At 52.9% G+C, this 17,654-nt stretch overlaps 1 protein-coding gene across 3 annotated transcripts in view; it reads left to right on the forward strand.

The window, feature by feature from the left end:
* Positions 1–14,189, forward strand: part of MAST2 (microtubule associated serine/threonine kinase 2) — a 155,208-nt gene extending 141,019 nt beyond the window's left edge. For 2 of the 3 annotated variants that reach the window (XM_069735864.1, XM_069735867.1), the window contains 16 exons: positions 1,379–1,446; positions 1,523–1,611; positions 1,699–1,907; positions 2,001–2,139; positions 4,142–4,274; positions 4,548–4,713; positions 5,132–5,233; positions 5,305–5,427; positions 6,209–6,315; positions 6,425–6,573; positions 7,851–8,122; positions 9,613–9,828; positions 9,914–10,140; positions 10,246–10,368; positions 10,534–10,951; positions 11,229–14,189. In XM_069735864.1, the coding sequence (XP_069591965.1) occupies positions 1,379–1,446; positions 1,523–1,611; positions 1,699–1,907; positions 2,001–2,139; positions 4,142–4,274; positions 4,548–4,713; positions 5,132–5,233; positions 5,305–5,427; positions 6,209–6,315; positions 6,425–6,573; positions 7,851–8,122; positions 9,613–9,828; positions 9,914–10,140; positions 10,246–10,368; positions 10,534–10,951; positions 11,229–14,053 (5,366 nt within the window). In that variant the 3' untranslated portion in view covers positions 14,054–14,189. The remainder of the gene's footprint in view (positions 1–1,378; positions 1,447–1,522; positions 1,612–1,698; positions 1,908–2,000; positions 2,140–4,141; positions 4,275–4,547; positions 4,714–5,131; positions 5,234–5,304; positions 5,428–6,208; positions 6,316–6,424; positions 6,574–7,850; positions 8,123–9,612; positions 9,829–9,913; positions 10,141–10,245; positions 10,369–10,533; positions 10,952–11,228) is intronic. The other variant, XM_069735865.1, reaches the window with a different exon arrangement.
* Positions 14,190–17,654: the final 3,465 nt, after the last annotated feature.

The raw sequence follows: 17,654 nt of genomic DNA on the forward strand, positions 1-17,654 counted from the left end.
GGCTGTGTTATGTGATGCATATGTAGTAGAGAAGAAGAAAATATGCGGCACTCACCCCAAATTGACTGTGAAGATTGTGGTCTTTATTGGAGAGAAAATATAATTACATCCGTCAGGACATCAGGCAAATACGAGGGTGCGGTATAGGAGCTCGGACGACGGCCGTTTCGCACACACAGGTGCTTCGACGGGTCCGGATCCGGACCCGTCGAAGCACCTGTGTGTGCGAAACGGCCGTTGTCCGAGCTCCTATACCGCACCCTCGTATTTGCCTGATGTCCTGACGGATGTAATTATATTTTTTCTCCAATAAAGACCACAATCTTCACAGTCAATTTGGGGTGAGTGCCGCATATTTTCTTCTTCTCTACTACATATGGATTGCTTGTTGGACATTTGTGCAGAGCACCGGTTTCCTCAGTGATTGTGGCGCCTGTATACACAGCCGTCCGTCTAGAAGTCCTGTTTTTTGGATGCGCTCTACCCTAGTGCCGTTCTACTTTATATTTGTGTTATGTGATGTCACCGCTGTGGCTGTGTTATGTGATGTCACCGCTGTGGCTGTGTTATGTGATGTCACCGCTGTGGCTGTGTTATGTGATGTCACCGCTGTGGCTGTGTTATTTGATGTCACCGCTGTGGCTGTGTTATGTGATGTCACCGCTGTGGCTGTGTTATGTGATGTCACCGCTGTGGCTGTGTTATGTGATGTCACCGCTGTGGCTGTGTTATGTGATGTCACTGCTGTAGTTGTGTTGTGTGATGTCACCGCTGTGGCTGTGTTATGTGATGTCACCGCTGTGGCTGTGTTATGTGATGTCACCGCTGTGGCTGTGTTATGTGATGTCACCGCTGTGGCTGTGTTATGTGATGTCACCGCTGTGGCTGTGTTATGTGATGTCACCGCTGTGGCTGTGTTATGTGATGTCACCGCTGTGGCTGTGTTATGTGATGTCACCGCTGTGGCTGTGTTATGTGATGTCACCGCTGTGGCTGTGTTATGTGATGTCACCGCTGTGTTATGTGATGTCACCGCTGTGGCTGTGTTATGTGATGTCACCGCTGTGTTATGTGATGTCACCGCTGTGGCTGTGTTATGTGATGTCACCGCTGTTATGTGATGTCACCGCTGTGTTATGTGATGTCACCGCTGTGTTATGTGATGTCACCGCTGTGGCTGTGTTATGTGATGTCACCGCTGTGGCTGTGTTATGTGATGTCACCGCTGTGTTATGTGAGCTGTGTTATGTGATGTCACCGCTGCGGCATCACGGGCTTTGGCCGCGCTCAGCTATGTTCACCCTTTGTATGCCATTTTTCTGCGCCATTGTTGTAGGTGATGACTCTGAAGTGACCCTCTCTGACCTTGTGTTTGTAGAGATGGCCAAGCTGAGCAGCTGTGGCGGCAGTAGCGTGGACTTCCTGGAGACGGAGGACGCGGTGGAGGTACGCGCTCACTCTTCACACTCCTCGCTTCTCAGTGGTTTCAGGACATTGATAATGAATGCTTCTGTATTTTCAGGGTCACGGTGCTGCTGTCATACAGCCCAAGAAGACCCCCTCGGAGGAAGAGTTCGAGAACATCAAGCTCATCAGCAACGGAGCCTACGGGTGAGAGTCTGAGCCACCACTGATGGCCCCGTAGCGCCAGGCGCCACATGCCGCCCACGTGTGACCTCTGCCAGGTTTCTCCTCCAGGGCTGTGTACTTGGTGCGGCACAAGGAATCGCGGCAGAGGTTTGCGGTGAAGAAGATTAATAAGCAGAACCTAATCTTACGGAATCAGGTCCAGCAGGCATTTGTAGAGCGAGACATCCTCACCTTTGCTGAGAATCCCTTTGTGGTCAGCATGTTCTGCTCATTCGAGACCAAACGCCACCTATGTATGGTGATGGAGTACGTGGAAGGTGGGTGGTCTCATGGTCTGTCGCCAGTGTGTGCCTGGATACCGCCGGTACTTCGGGGTCCGGGAGTGATAAGTCCGGACTTCTGTCTCTCAGGCGGTGACTGTGCCACTCTCCTGAAGAATATCGGCGCACTGCCTGTGGATATGGCGCGGATGTACTTTGCGGAAACTGTCCTGGCTTTGGAATATCTCCACAATTATGGGATCGTTCATCGGGACCTGAAGCCAGACAAGTATGTCCCTGAGGTTGTGGTAGAGTGTAAATGGTATATTCTGTAACTGGCTCGCTGTGACCAGTGGGGACCGCAGGGGTCGGTTGGGACCTGTTCTCTTCAACATATTTATTAACATGAAGACACAAAAGAGCACAGTGAGGTCAAAAATACTCTGTTGTAAAAAAAATCACAGCAATAAGCAAGTGCTAGTCAAAAGATGGGGAAAAAAACAGGGTATTTAGTTGATACTTTTTTTTTGCAAAAAAATGTATACTAAGCTGCTCCACCAATCGTCAAGGTATACCCATAATAGAGCAGTCCTAACCAATGTATATAATCCCTATCTGATGTATTTAAAAACCTGATCATCTGTATAGTACCTGTATGAACAGGGTTCAGAGAGGGAATATCCATGTGGACATGCTGGATGGAACAGCTTTGATACACATGACCCATAAGGAGTGGTGGACTCCCCAGTCTTGTAGAAACAAGAGAACAATTATAGAACCAGAAACACATGGGCTACTTGCACATTGAACAAGTCTGTAGGAACCTGTTCACACACCACCAAGAAACTTGAATACACAAAAGAGCACAGTGAGGTCAAAAATACTCTGTTGTAAAAAAAATCACAGTAGTAAGCAAGTGCTAGTCAAAAGATGGAAAAAACAGGGTATTTAGTTGATACGTTTTTGCAAAAAAATGTATACTAAGCTGCTCCACCAATCATCAAGGTATACCCATATAGAGCAGTCCTAACTAATGTATATAATGCCTATCTGATGTATTTAAAAACCTGATCATTAACAATCTGGTAGAAGGTTTACACAGTAAAATATCGATATTTGCAGATGATACAAAACTATGTAAAGCAGTTAATACAAGAGAAGATAGTATTCTGCTACAGATGGATCTGGATAAGTTGGAAACTTGGGCTGAAAGGTGGCAGATGAGGTTTAACAATGATAAATGTAAGGTTATACACATGGGAAGAAGGAATCAATATCACCATTACACACTGAACGGGAAACCACTGGGTAAATCTGACAGGGAGAAGGACTTTGGGATCCTAGTTAATGATAAACTTACCTGGAGCAGCCAGTGCCAGGCAGCAGCTGCCAAGGCAAACAGGATCATGGGGTGCATTAAAAGAGGTCTGGATACACATGATGAGAGCATTATACTGCCTCTGTACAAATCCCTAGTTAGACCGCACATGGAGTACTGTGTCCAGTTTTGGGCACCGGTGCTCAGGAAGGATATAATGGAACTAGAAAGAGTACATAGGAGGGCAACAAAATTAATAAAGGGGATGGGAGAACTACAATACCCAGATAGATTAGCGAAATTAGGATTATTTAGTCTAGAAAAAAGACGACTGAGGGGCGATCTAATAACCATGTATAAGTATATAAGGGGACAATACAAATATCTCGCTGAGGATCTGTTTATACCAAGGAAGGTGACGGGCACAAGGGGGCATTCTTTGCGTCTGGAGGAGAGAAGGTTTTTCCACCAACATAGAAGAGGATTCTTTACTGTTAGGGCAGTGAGAATCTGGAATTGCTTGCCTGAGGAGGTGGTGATGGCGAACTCAGTCAAGGGGTTCAAGAGAGGCCTGGATGTCTTCCTGGAGCAGAACAATATTGTATCATACAATTAGGTTCTGTAGAAGGACGTAGATCTGGGGATTTATTATGATGGAATACAGGCTGAACTGGATGGACAAATGGTTTTTTCGGCCTTGCTATATTACTATGTGTAGAATGTCCTGAACACACCGCCATGTATGAGGCGGCACAGATCTCCGGCCTCGGGGCTATCAGGAGGGAAGCTGGCACAGATGTGGCCATTGGGTGCTGCCTGACCAAACATCTCCTGTCTACAGATCATTGGCAGCCGATTATCTCCTGTTCTCCAGAGAAATATTGTGTCTGCGCTCGTCCTTAATTAGACCGCCACGTATGAGGGTGGGAAACCTGGGAACAGCCCCAGCTTATGTCTGTTGTCTCCTCTGCAGCCTCCTCATCACCTCCATGGGTCACATCAAGCTGACAGATTTTGGTCTCTCCAAGATTGGTCTGATGAGTTTGACAACCAATTTGTACGAGGGTCACATAGAGAAAGACACGCGGGAGTTCCTGGACAAGCAGGTGGGAGAGCGTCGCTGAATTTTTGTAGAAGCCCCTGAATTGTAGGGCTGGCTTTTCCGCTAGGTTACAGTAACAAGCTCCGCAGTTCCTCCCCTCGTGGGGCCAACGCTGCCTCCCTGGAAGTGATGGCGCCACTATAGAGCATGTGACCGCTGCCATCAATCACTGGGGTCCGTACCTTGTACTCCTCTATATCGATATCACCTCGGAGCCCAGTGATTGTGCAAATATCCCTTTAAGTTCTCAGCTAAAATTGTGGTGGTGTCCCCCCAGGTGTGTGGTACCCCGGAGTATATCGCCCCTGAGGTCATCCTGAGACAAGGCTACGGGAAGCCTGTGGACTGGTGGGCGATGGGGGTGATTGTGTTTGAGTTTCTGGTGGGCTGCGTCCCCTTCTTTGGCGACACCCCGGAAGAGCTGTTTGGGCAGGTGATTAGCGGTAAGTTCTGTGTGTGCAGACGAGTCATGGTCCCTGCCCCTAGGAGGTCCCTGCCCCTGGGAGGTCCCCGCCCCTGGGAGGTCCCCGCCCCTAGGAGGTCCCCGCCCCTAGGAGGTCCCCGCCCCTAGGAGGTCTCCGCCCCTAGGAGGTCTCCGCCCCTAGGAGGTCCCCGCCCCTAGGAGGTCCCTGCCCCTAGGAGGTCCCTGCCCCTAGGAGGTCCCTGCCCCTAGGAGGTCCCTGCCCCTAGGAGGTCCCCGCCATGTAAATCTCTTATTGTCTCCTGATGTGGCAGTCGGCACCATCCCAGCTATTCACCGACAGCAAGCTAAGAGAATAAGATCTGCAGGCTCAGTAGGTATTGGTGGGCCCTGGCTACTGAGCGGAGACCACCATAATTCTGCTGTTCTTTGTGTCACAGACGAGATTGCATGGCCTGACGGGGAAGATGCCCTGCCGTCCGACGCTCAGGATCTCGTCTCCAAGCTCCTCCGCCAGAGCCCCCTGGAACGGATGGGAACGGGTGCGCACCCTTGCCTTGCCATACCTTCTCTCCACGCTTGGGTGCACGCTCTGATCGCTGTAATTTTACAGGTGGAGCGTACGAGGTGAAGCAGCACAGCTTCTTCAAGGATCTGGACTGGAACGGGCTGCTCCGGCAGAAGGCAGAGTTCATTCCCCAACTGGAGTCGGAGGACGACACCAGCTATTTTGACAGTAAGAAATAACTCCTAGTTATAAGTAATTCTGCACTTTACGGTACCTGTCAGAACCCAAACCGTTAACGACTCCTTGCTTCCTGAAGTCTAGTCTGGAGGCGTCCTGGGGTGTGACGGTGCACTTACAGCTCCTGGGCCTCCGCTGCATTTCCTACCTAGCAGCACCCCTTCCCCCCGGGCTGATGGACAGGTGGTCTGCTCTGGTACACAGCCACTGACCTGTCAATCAGCCAGGGTTCTGGTAACTAGGACATACAGCGGAGACCGAGGAGCTGTAAGTGCACCGTAACACTCCAGGGCACCTCCAGACTAGGCTTCAGGATGTCGGGTCATAAAGTTTACCTGCTTACAGTTTGACAGTTTTACTTTAAAGGGAGCCGTCGCCATGCGGAGACTGCTGAAGTGTGAATGCCCAGGCCTGATCTCATAAGGTGCTACTAGGGGGTCTGATCCACTAAGCTGCCCCCAAAACTGCAAAACTTGGATGTACTTCCTGGTTCAGTGGAGTCGCGTGGTCGAGCACATGATCTCTCTTAGCCAGCCAACAGCTCTTAGGGGATCATGTGATGCGTTCTGAGTGTTGGTCACGTGATCCCGTCCACTGCTGCCAGCGGGCTGAGCATGGTCATGTGACACCCCATGTGACTCCACTGCACTCTTGGCCACCATTTAGTGGATGCTGTGGCCCAGACTAATGTCTCTGTGACATCTGAGTGTCAGATGAGGCGTTCTCCATATTGTTGATCATGTGATTGTCTGACAGGCGTTTCACCCCACAGCTCGCTCCGAGCGCTATCATCACCTGGAGTCTGAAGAGGAGGACGACGCAAATGATGATCGTGTAGAGATTAGACAGTTCTCCTCCTGCTCCCCGAGGTACAGCAAGGTACGCATGTTAGGAGTAGTAGTACTCAGCAGCTGGAGACTCCCGTTATCTGCTGTGCGCGTCCGTCCATGATGGCGTCCGTCCTTGTCACTTTCCTCTGCCCCTGCAGGTCTACAGCAGCATGGAACGACTGTTGATTCATGAAGAGAAGACACCGCCAACAAAACGCAGTCTCAGTGAGGAAAAGGACAACAAACTGGATGGCCTGAGAGGACTAAAGAGTCGTGACCGCAGCTGGGTGCTGGGCTCCCCCGAGATGTAAGTGTCAGTGATGAGGACCACACAAGGGTCACAGACTTCTGGAAGTGCTCCTCAGCTGCATGCAGGCGGTGTGAGGTACTGCAGAGCCTTGCGCCTCCTGTAATAGTCTGAGGCGGATCATTGGTGACCTGTGACTGATGTAACTAGTCTCTGCCCGTGTGACGCCTCTCTGCCCGTGTGACGCCTCTCTGCCCGTGTGACGCCTCTCTGCTCCTGTGGCGCCTCTCGGCCCCTGTGGCGCCTCTCGGCCCGTGTGGCGCTCTGTCGCTTATAGGGAGACATCTGTCCCGAGTCCTCGCTTCTCTTGTGAATGTGATTTCCGGCTTCGGCTCCTCATCTATGTCACGGATCACCACCGTGCTACCACCAATTTGTCACGTACCCACTTCTCAGCATACGACTTGGGGTTGCGCCTGTAAGGGTTAATCTATCTCCCCACTCTGTCCAGCATTCAACCTCTGTCCTATGCTGTAATGGGAGCATAAGTCACACACCGACCCAGGCCACACACCCGCTCATACACGCTGCCACCACTCACCGAATACACGGGCGATGAGTCCCGGAAATATTACTACTACTGTCTGCCAATCATACAGATCACACAGTTAAGGCTATGGATTCTTTAGAACATACAAGGTTCAACTTGTTAAAGTTTTATGTTTTAATACAAAAAGGTACAGTGCTTACAATAAAATGGGTATAAAAATATGGTAATAAAAAGACACAAATATGCAAAACAGTTATAAAAATAAACAGGAGAAAAACTTACAGAAATAACTAACTTTGTAGTTTGCTTTCTGCTCCCTGAGGGAGGGAGAAATATGGAATGGAACATATCAGCTCTGCAGGCTGCCCCCATCATGTGAACATCTTTATATGTATACAAGCCTAATATATAGAGTTATTCTGGAGGTCAAATCTCTAGACCAGCCCCTCACGTTAATATTATAATTGTTTGTTTTTGATTGGGCCATGGCCGTTCCCCCAGTGAATATACTAAATTCCTCTGAACTCTCTTTGCCTAAAGGTTCTGACATAGTGTCAGGCTGTAATTGACATCTCTCTTCAAAAGAGCTAGAAGGTGTAAACTTTTTCCCCTTCTTCCTGGTTCCCAGCCAGACCCCCTGGCGAGATTAGAGACAGTAGACTGCTTGCTCAGGATACCATATGTTGTGATCCCTATGAGACCTGTAGTCTCAGGACAGATGTTAAATTACTGCTGGTGACTCATATATACCTATACATATTTCACTACAATCTACATTTGCATTTAGACTCCGCAAGCGTCTCTCTGCCTCTGAATCCTCGCACACGGAGAGTGACTCCAGCCCTCCGCTCACTGTACGCCGGCGCTGCTCGGGGCTGCTGGACATGCCGCGCTTCGCCATCTCCTCCGAGGAAGAATCTCCATCTTTGAAAAAGCTACTACATCAGGAAAACACATCCACACCGACCTTAAGTTCCCAAGAAGGGTGCATCCTGCAGCAGCGTGTGGAGTTATTGCCGAGTACACCATCCTCAACCAGCAGCTCCATCACACTGACAGGTAAGTCTCACTGGCTCCTATTGTTCTCATCAGGGTGCGGGGGAGCAAGGCTGGGGCTCGGGAGGGAGCGAGGCTGGGTCTTGGGAGGAGTGAGGCTGAGGCCCGGGTCGGGGTGCAGGCTGCACGGGTAGCGAAGTGGGAGCCCAATGGAGCAAGGATTTGGCGAAGGCTCGAGGGGGTGGGGGCACTTCTGCCCTGGGAATGAGGCTGGAGCGGTGGCGTTGGGAGAGGACCGGGGTGTGAGGAGGTGGAGTGGGGCGAGGGCCAGGGCAAAGGCTGCCCCGGGAGTGAGGCTGGAGCCGTGGCCCGGTGTAGTGTGGTGAGAGCTGAGGTGTGAGGCTAGGAGCCCCATGATTGGGCGTTTTCTGCCCTGGGTGCAAGGCTGGAGCAGTGGTCCGGTGGAGTGGGGTGAGGGCCAGAGAGTGAGGCGTGAGCTTACCATAGTGAGGATGGGGCCCAGGGGGGAGGGCGGCTGCCCTGGGAGTGAGGCTGGAGCGGTGGAGTAAGGTGAGGGGCGAGAGTGAGGCTGGGGCGCAGGCCGGGGCCCAATAGTGTGGGGTAAGACTGGTCTGGGAGGGTGAAGTGAGGCTTGGGAGGGGCGAGAGTGAGGCTGGGGTGCGTGTCAGGGCCCAATGGTGTGGGGTGAGGCGGGGGCTGGAGAGGGTAAAGTGAGGCTTGGGAGGGGCGAGAGTGAGGCTGTGGTGCGTGTCAGGGCCCAATGGTGTGGGGTGAGGCAGGGGCCTGGGAGGATGAAGTGAGGCTTGGGAGGGGCGAGAGTGAGGCTGGGGTGCGTGCCGGGGCCCAATGGTGTGGGGTGAGGCGGGGGCTGGAGAGGGTAAAGTGAGGCTTGGGAAGGGCGAGAGTGAGGCTGGGGTGCGTGCCGGGGCCCAATGGTGTGGGGTGAGGCGGGGGCTTGAGAGGGTAAAGTGAGGCTTGGGAAGGGCGAGAATGAGGCTGGGACACGTTCCGGGGCCCAATGGTGTGGGGTGAGGCAGGGGCTTGGAAGGGGTGAGAGTGAGGCTGGGGTGCGTGCCGGGGCCCAATGGTGTGGGGTGAGGCGGGGGCTTGAGAGGGTAAAGTGAGGCTTGGGAAGGGCGAGAATGAGGCTGGGACACGTTCCGGGGCCCAATGGTGTGGGGTGAGGCAGGGGCTTGGGAGGGGTGAGAGTCAGGCTGGGGTGCGGGTCGGTGCCCAATGGTGTGAGGTGAGGCGGGGACCCGGGAGGGTTAAGTGAGGCTTGGGAGGGGTGAGAAAATGAGGCTGGGGCACGTTTCGGGGCCCAATCGTGTGGGGTGAGGCAGGGGCTTGGGAGGGGCGAGAGTGAGGCTGGGGTGCGGGTCGGGGCCCAATGGACTGGGGTGAGATGGGGGCCCGGAAGGGTGAAGTGAGGTTTGGGAGGGGCAAAATAAGTCTAAAGCGCGGGCCGGGGCGAGCGTATCCAGTAAACCTCTGTTGCATTCTGTCTCGGCACAATATGTTCTGACGCACAGCTGGCAGCATGACTGACATTTCTGATTGCAACGCCCACATCCTGTCTATGGACACCCCGGACATCACTACTCCTAAAGCCACCAGTGATCTCGCGGTGAGGAGAGCTCGGCACCGACTGATTTCGGGAGACTCCATTGAAAAGCGCCCTTCTAGACCAGTCAATAAAGTCATCAAGTCCGCCTCAGCCACCGCACTGTCGCTGATGATCCCTTCTGGTATGGTACTGCTCACACGGACACGGCGTGGTGTCATTAGTGGTATGGCCACAACACGCTCAATCACTTGTGTTCCTTCCCACAGATCACCACGTGTGTTCTCCCCTGGGCAGCCCCCTGTCTCCACACTCCCTGTCCTCCAACCCATCGTCACGAGACTCCTCTCCGAGCAGAGATTTCTCCCCCGCAGTTGTCCACCTGAAGCCTCCAATACTCATTCATCGTGCAGGCAAGAAGTATGGATTCACCCTGAGAGCGATCCGTGTCTATATGGGCGACAGCAACATCTACACCGTGCACCACATGGTCTGGGTGAGTAAACACTGCGTTGTGCCCATCTTATGAGGCGCTGGTGGCATCTACCACCTGCGGCCGGCGATTGTGCATCTATACTCAGAGCATGTGCTTTCTACTCAGCATGTGGAAGAGGACGGTCCTGCTCACGAGGCTGGCCTTCGACAAGGCGACCTGATCACTCATGTGAATGGCGAGCCGGTCCATGGACTGGTCCATACAGAGGTGGTGGAGCTGATCCTGAAGGTATTGAGTCCTTGCACTGTCCTCCCTGAGTGTGACTCTCTGGGTGGCACACGTACATTACCTTTCCTCCCTAGCAATTGCAGGTTGTGGCATTTATCTGTTTTCTTGCTGATGGTGTTTTCCTGGAGGATAATAAATTTTTCCTCCTCGGCCGGTTTATTTCAGAGCGGCAATAAAGTTTCCATATCCACTACCCCATTTGAGAACACATCCATCAAAGTTGGACCAGCGCGGAAAGCGAGTCACAAGTCCAAGATGGCGCGGCGCAACAAGAAGAGTAAGACGAAGGACGGGCAGGAGAGGCAAGTTTGCTTACTAATCAGTTCTTGCCGACAGCGGCAGCCTCTCCTTCAGATCTCGGAGAATTCACGACCTCATGTTTTTATATTTCCCAGTAAGAAAAAGTCCTCCCTTTTCCGCAAGATCACAAAGCAAGCCTCGCTTCTCCACACCAGCCGCAGCTTGTCCTCCCTCAACCGCTCTTTGTCATCTGGAGAAAGCGTCCCGGGGTCTCCCACCCACATCTTGTCTCCTCGCTCTCCGACTCAGAGCTACAGGACCAGCCCAGACTCTGCGCACACAGGTCAGATCCTCTGCATTACCATTGATCCGCGGTCTCTGATTTGTCCTCCACTGAGGGTGTTTGTTAGCGGAGCCCTCATTCATTACTGGCATGGGGCAACATGACAAAAACTGTCCCAAAAAGTTTTATTAATGCTGCTACAATGTCGGCTCTTCGAGTAAAATGTGATAACCTGCAGTTTTTATTCTCAGGGCTACTGCCATTCCCGCCCTCTCAGTAGAGCTCCACCACACCGTTAGGCGTCCCATTATAACACCTTTTCTCTTTTGTTTACCAGTTGATGGAAATTCTTCGCAGAGCAGTTCTCCACTTTCCAGCGCACCCAACTCTCCTGCCGGCTCTGGTCATATCCGACCCAGCTCTCTGCATGGACTGGCACCAAAGCTTCAGCGGCAGTACCGTTCCCCAAGGAGGAAGTCCGCTGGCAATATCCCACTCTCCCCTCTGGCACATACACCGTCGCCTACTTCCCAGTCCACCTCTCCACAGCGTTCGCCCTCGCCATTACCCGGACACAGCCTTGGGAATTGTAACACTCTGCAGTCCTTTCCGGTTAAGCTTCATTCATCGCCACCACTCGTGCGGCAAATTTCACGACCAAAGAGCGCGGAACCACCCCGATCTCCACTGCTGAAAAGGGTCCAGTCCGCAGAGAAACTGTCTGGCTCTCTCTCGTCCGAGAAGAAGTTGCCGGCCTCTCGTAAGCACAGCCTGGACATCTCCCACTCAGACTTTAAGAAAGAGCTAATACAAAGAGACTTGAGTTTACAGCATTTACCGGACTCCATGGGGCAGGGCAGCGGAGGGAAGGTCGGACTCGCAGAAAAGGGAACCTTACAGAAACCTTCACGAAAACTTGGTGCTATCAGGCAAGACAGGGTCGAGAGGCGGGAGTCTCTACAGAAACAGGAAGCCATTAGAGAAGTGGACTCCTCTGAGGACGAAACGGACGATGGCTCCGAGGACAGTCAGGATGGAAGGAGACTAGACAAGAGCGGCTCAAAGACGAAGAGCGAACAGGATTCTGGATCTGGCTTTAGTGATGAGAAAGATTCTTCTCTGTGTCGTCCTAAAAATGGAAGTAACTACGATTACTCCTTCCTGCCCATCATCTCCAGGACTCGAAGTGAAGCCAAAGTACTGTGTGCACCCGCCTCCAGTAAATCATCATCCTGTGCACCCACTGCTGAGCCCGCCTCCAGTAAATCATCATCCTGTGCACCCACTGCTGAGCCCGCCTCCAGTAAATCATCATCCTGTGCGCCTGCTCTTGAGCCTACCTTCAGTAAATCATCCTGTGCTCCTGAGCCTGCCTCCAGTAAATCATCCTGTGCACCCGCTCCTGAGCCTGCCTCCAGTAAATCATCCTGTGTGCTTGCTCTTGAGCCTATCTTCAGTAAATCATCCTGTGCACCCGCTGCTGAGCTCGCCTCCATTAAATCATCATCCTGTGCGCCTGCTGCTGAGCCTGCCTCCGGTAAATCATCATTTGCGCCCAATTCTGAGCCCTCCTCCAGTAAATCATCTTGTGCGCCCACTCCTGAGCCCACCTCCAATAAATTATCATCCTGTGCACCCTCTCCTGAGCCTTCCTCCAGTAAATTATCATTCTGTGCCCCGTCTTTTGAGCCCTCCTCCAGTAAATCCTCACCCTGTGCGCCCTCTCCTGAGCCCTCCTCCAGTAAATCCTCATCTTGTGCTCCTCCTGAGCCCTCCTCCAGTAAATCCTCATCCTGTGCGCCTGCTCCTGAGCCCTCCTCCAGTAAATCCTCATCTTGTGCTCCTCCTGAGCCCTCCTCCAGAAAATCCTCATCTTGTGCGCCTGCTCCTGAGCCCTCCTCCAGTAAATCCTCATCCTGTGCGCCTGCTCCTGAGTCCTCCTCCAGTAAATCCTCATCTTGTGTTCCTCCTGAACCCTCCTCCAGTAAATCCTCATCCTGTGCGCCTGCTCCTGAGTCCTCCTCCAGAAAATCCTCATCTTGTGCGCCTGCTCCTGAGCCCTCCTCCAGTAAATCCTCATCCTGTGCGCCTGCTCCTGAGCCCTCCTCCAGTAAATCCTCATCCTGTGCGCCTGCTCCTGAGCCCTCCTCCAGTAAATCCTCATCCTGTGCGCCTGCTCCTGAGCCCCCCTCCAGTAAATCCTCATCCTGTGCACCTGCTCCTGAGCCCTCAAGTAAATCATCATCCTGTGCGCCTGCTCCTGAGCCCTCCTCCAGTAAATCCTCATCCTGTGCGCCTGCTCCTGAGCCCCCCTCCAGTAAATCCTCATCCTGTGCACCTGCTCCTGAGCCCTCAAGTAAATCATCATCCTGTGCGCCTGTTCCTGAGCCATCCTTCAGTAAATCCTCATCCTGTGCGCCCGTCCCTGAACCCGCTAAACTACTCCATCCCCTGAGCTACCAGGGCACACCGGAATGCTTTGGTGAGACTAGTAATGAAAGTATAGAGGAGCCGAATTCTACCCAACACTCCCCATCACTGCCAGCACTTTGTTGTGCAAATTTTCCTAATGCCGTGCACTGCCCCTCCCCCGGAGGTCTCTGCCCCTCCCCCGGAGGTCTCTGCCCCTCCCCCGGAGGTCTCTGCTCAGTTGATGTGCAATATAACTCTGTGGTCAGTGACTGCACACAATGCACTTTATTGAACAAAGCGAGTGCCTGTCCTAGAGACTCAGCAGCTGCAATCTCCTCCAAAGGGCTAAGTGATGACTCTACCGGCTCTTTTCACCACCACACAGTTACCAAAAGTGTCCTGGGACCAGTGAAGCTCCATGTGCCCGACAGCAGTGCCTGGCCGAGGAGGCTGCACACCTCTCCATCACTGTCTGTGCAAGAGAACCTGAGGTCGGTCTGTGCAGGGGGAGCGTTCAGAACATGTTCATCCCTGAATGAGTGCAGCACAGTGTCCCCCACCAGAACATCTCCGCAGACCCCCCTTGGCGATTGCTTGGATCTTCTGAGAGTTCATCCATCGGGGGGTCCCAGTCACCCTGCAGTCCACTCGCTCTCAGTCAGTAGTGGTCTGAGCCAGCAGCTGCTCAAAGAGCAAAGTGAGGCCGAGAGATGCCGGGAGACCATGGAGTGCCCCCCGAGGAAGATCTAGCATCCAACTGGAGACCATGGAGTGCCTCTCGAGGAAGACCTAGCATCCAGCTGGAGACCGTGGAGTGCCTCTCGAGGAAGATCTAGCATCCAGCTGGAGACCGTGGAGTGTCCCCCGAGGAAGATCTAGCATCCAAATGGAGACCATGGAGTGCCCCCCAAGGAAGACCTAGCATCCAGCTGGAGACCGTGGAGTGCCCCCCGAGGAAGATCTAGCATCCAACTGGAGACCATGGAGTGCCCCCCGAGGAAGATCTAGCATTTAGCTGGAGACCGTGGAGTGCCCCTCGAGGAAGACCTAGCATCCAGCTGGAGACCGTGGAGTGCCCCTCGAGGAAGACCTAGCATCCAGCTGGAGACCGTGGAGTGCCGCTTGAGAAAGACCTAGCATCCAGCTGGAGACCGTGGAGTGCCCCTCGAGGAAGACCTAGCATCCAGCTGGAGACCGTTGAGTGCCTCTCGAGGCAGTTCTATCATCCGTCTCTCGCTGCTCAGTGTAGGTTTCTGCGCAGATTTCCAGAGAGGACTTTGGTTTTCATGTTGGAATCTTTGTTCCTCTGACTTTCTTGAGACAGTTCTTCCTATTTACAGAGTTCTGACCTTGTGCATGTAGTGCAGCGATTCCCCGTGCCGGAGCCAAACGTAGCAAATCATTTGTTTTATGCACTTTTTTCCCTCTCCTCCCCAAAGATGGCATAGTTCAGTGTTTATTCGCACACGGTGGGCGATCAGATTCTCCAAGGTTTAGTGTAGACGTGGTGCAGTGTAAGGCCGCAGCGGGTCGGCCTCTTGACAGGGTCTCTGGGGGTCCTGCAAGTTGTGAATTTTGAGAGTTTAGACGATTGTTCTCTTCCTGGTGATTAACGGGATCAGAATGAGAGCGCCCTCCTGTGCTGTAACTGCAGGTCGCTGGTGTCTTGTCCACATTTTAACTTTTTAATGTCTAAGGTACGATCTGTGTTTACGACTTGCTGCTCCTTGTGAGACATCTTCATGGCCGGTGCCTGCTCTCCGGTCTGATGAAACTCTACGAGTTCCTTGTTTGTCTGACTAGGGTATGTAATGTGCATAGTACTTCACCTGTTTGCCATGTTTGTGCCCAGACCTTTACCGGAGAGCGGGATCTGCCAGCGTCTCGTCTCTTCCATGTTTACAGTGTTGGTGTGTGGCGATGACTCCAGACACTAAACTTCTCAGGCTTCAATAAGGCAATAAACCTTCAATAAGGCTCTGCTGTGCCATGGTCCTGCTGCCGCGCCGTGGTCCTGCTGCCGCGCCGTGGTCCTGCTGCCGCGCCGTGGTCCCGCTGCCGCGCCGTGGTCCCGCTGCCGCGCCGTGGTCCTGCTGCTGCGCCTCGTATTCATCTTTAAACCGCCAAATTCAGACCTAGAGAAAGGCGCAGCCCTGTAGTCTGAGGGTCACCTTCTCCACAGTGACCTTGTTTTACCGCGGGCGTCTTCCCCACCAGGCGCAGATCCTGCAGAACAGCATTATTTATGCGGGAGGGTGGATTCTGTGGGAACTTCCACAACACTTTGTTCTACCTTTGCAGCAGTTAATAAAACTGATTTTTGTCTCTGTTGTCAGCCATGATTCTGTCCGTTACCCTGTGGAGCCGCTCGTCCCTGTGACTGCACACCGGCGTCAGGTCTTAGTGGAGTGGTGGCCGTCCTGATGGATCCTGCCACCGTGACGGGTGTCTCGTTTCCACTTTCTGGCTGATCGGTCAGTTTGTAAATCCCTTGCTGCTTTGCTGGAAGCTGTCTCTAGTCACATCCAGAGCTGCAATGCTCACTCTGCAGCAGATGAGACACCCCAGTAATCGCAGGCTTTGGGGTCACTGCCCCCTTATGTGACAACATGGATAACCTCACCAGGTGATCAGTGAAATCTGGAAATACTAGTGGTTCTAAGTGCATAAAATACCTCTTTTTTCCCAATCGTTGTCACTTGCGCCATTAGATGAGTGAGGGTCCATGCAGCCGCGTAGAATAGAACCACGGGGGCCGTGTGATCCCGGACAGCTTCCTGCACACTGCCTCACAGAGTGCAACAGCTGACCAAGGGCACGTGCCACAGTGCCGGGATCTGGGCATCTATTAACTGCAGATCTTGGAGGAGAAGGTGAGCTGTGACATCTAATGACCGCCATGGGAGGGTTGTGAGCGTTCTCTGTGTGGCCTGTGCAGATATCGGAGAAGGTGAGCTGTGACATCTAATGACTGCTATCGGAGGGTTGTGAGCGTTCTCTGTGTGGCCTGTGCAGATATTGAAGGAGAAGGTGAGCTGTGACATCTATTGATTGCTATGGGAGGGTTGTGAGCATTCTCTGTGGCTTGTGCAGATATTGGAGGAGAAGGTGAGCTGTGACATCTATTGACTGCTGTGGGAGGGTTGTGAGCGTTCTCTCTGTGGCCTGTGCAGATATTGGAGAAGGTGAGCTGTGACATCTATTGACTGCTGTGGGAGGGTTGTGAGCGTTCTCTCTGTGGCCTGTGCAGATATTGGAGGAGAAGGTGAGCTGTGACATCTATTGACTGCTGTGGGAGGGTTGTGAGCGTTCTCTGTGTGGCCTGTGCAAATATTGGAGGAGAAGGTGAGCTGTGACATCTGACTGCTATCGGAGGGTTGTGAGCGTTCTCTGTGGCCTGTGCAGATATTGGAGGAGAAGGTGAGCTGTGACATCTAATGACTGCTGTGGGAGGGTTGTGAGCGTTCTCTGTGTGGCCTGTGCAAATATTGGAGGAGAAGGTGAGCTGTGACATCTGACTGCTATCGGAGGGTTGTGAGCGTTCTCTGTGCAGATATTGGAGAAGGTGAGCTGTGACATCTAATGACCACCATGGGAGGGTTGTGAGCATTCTCTGTGGCTTGTGCAGCTATTGGAGAAGGTGAGCTGTGACATCTATTGACTGCTGTGGGAGGGTTGTGAGTGTTCTCTGTGGCCTGTGCAGATATTGGTCAGTGGTTAGTCAGTCTCACCCTCCGCAGCCGCCGTACATGCCCCTCATCATCCCCGGAGCTGTCTGATCACCGATCACTGCGCGGTTTTCCCTCTCTCCTGCTATTCATTACATGGTAAAATGTCACCGCCAGTGATGATGTCACCAGTGATGACGTCACTCCCCGCAGGCGCCGCACACGTTGTTAGCTCACCTGTACGTATGCGGTCAGCGCGGCCGCAGGCTCCCGGGCAGTGTGGGGACATGGTGACCTAACGGTACCGGAGCCGGTGTGTCGGGCTCTCCTGCAGTGGCGGCTGTGGCGGAGACCCGGAGCATGAGACGCGCCCGGTGATTGGCTGACATTGCTGTTGCTTTGCTGAGGCTGCTTCTTCCTTACTACTGTGTCTTGCACCTTACTGTCCTATATTCCAGCCCATAGTTCTAAAATTGGGAACTACAAGTCCCAGCAGTCTGTCCAGAAGGATGATGGGCATTATAGACTCACACCATACCTTCGTGTTGTGTTTTTTTTTTTTTTTGCTGGGCAATATACTACGTGACTGCGCAATCTCCTACGTGTCTGGGCAATATACTACGTAGCTGAGCAATATACTACGTGGCTGCGCAATATACTACGTGGCTGGGCAATATACTACT

The sequence above is a fragment of the Ranitomeya imitator genome, chromosome 8, assembly GCF_032444005.1.
Source record: "Ranitomeya imitator isolate aRanImi1 chromosome 8, aRanImi1.pri, whole genome shotgun sequence".
Classification (NCBI taxonomy): Eukaryota; Metazoa; Chordata; class Amphibia; order Anura; family Dendrobatidae; genus Ranitomeya; species Ranitomeya imitator.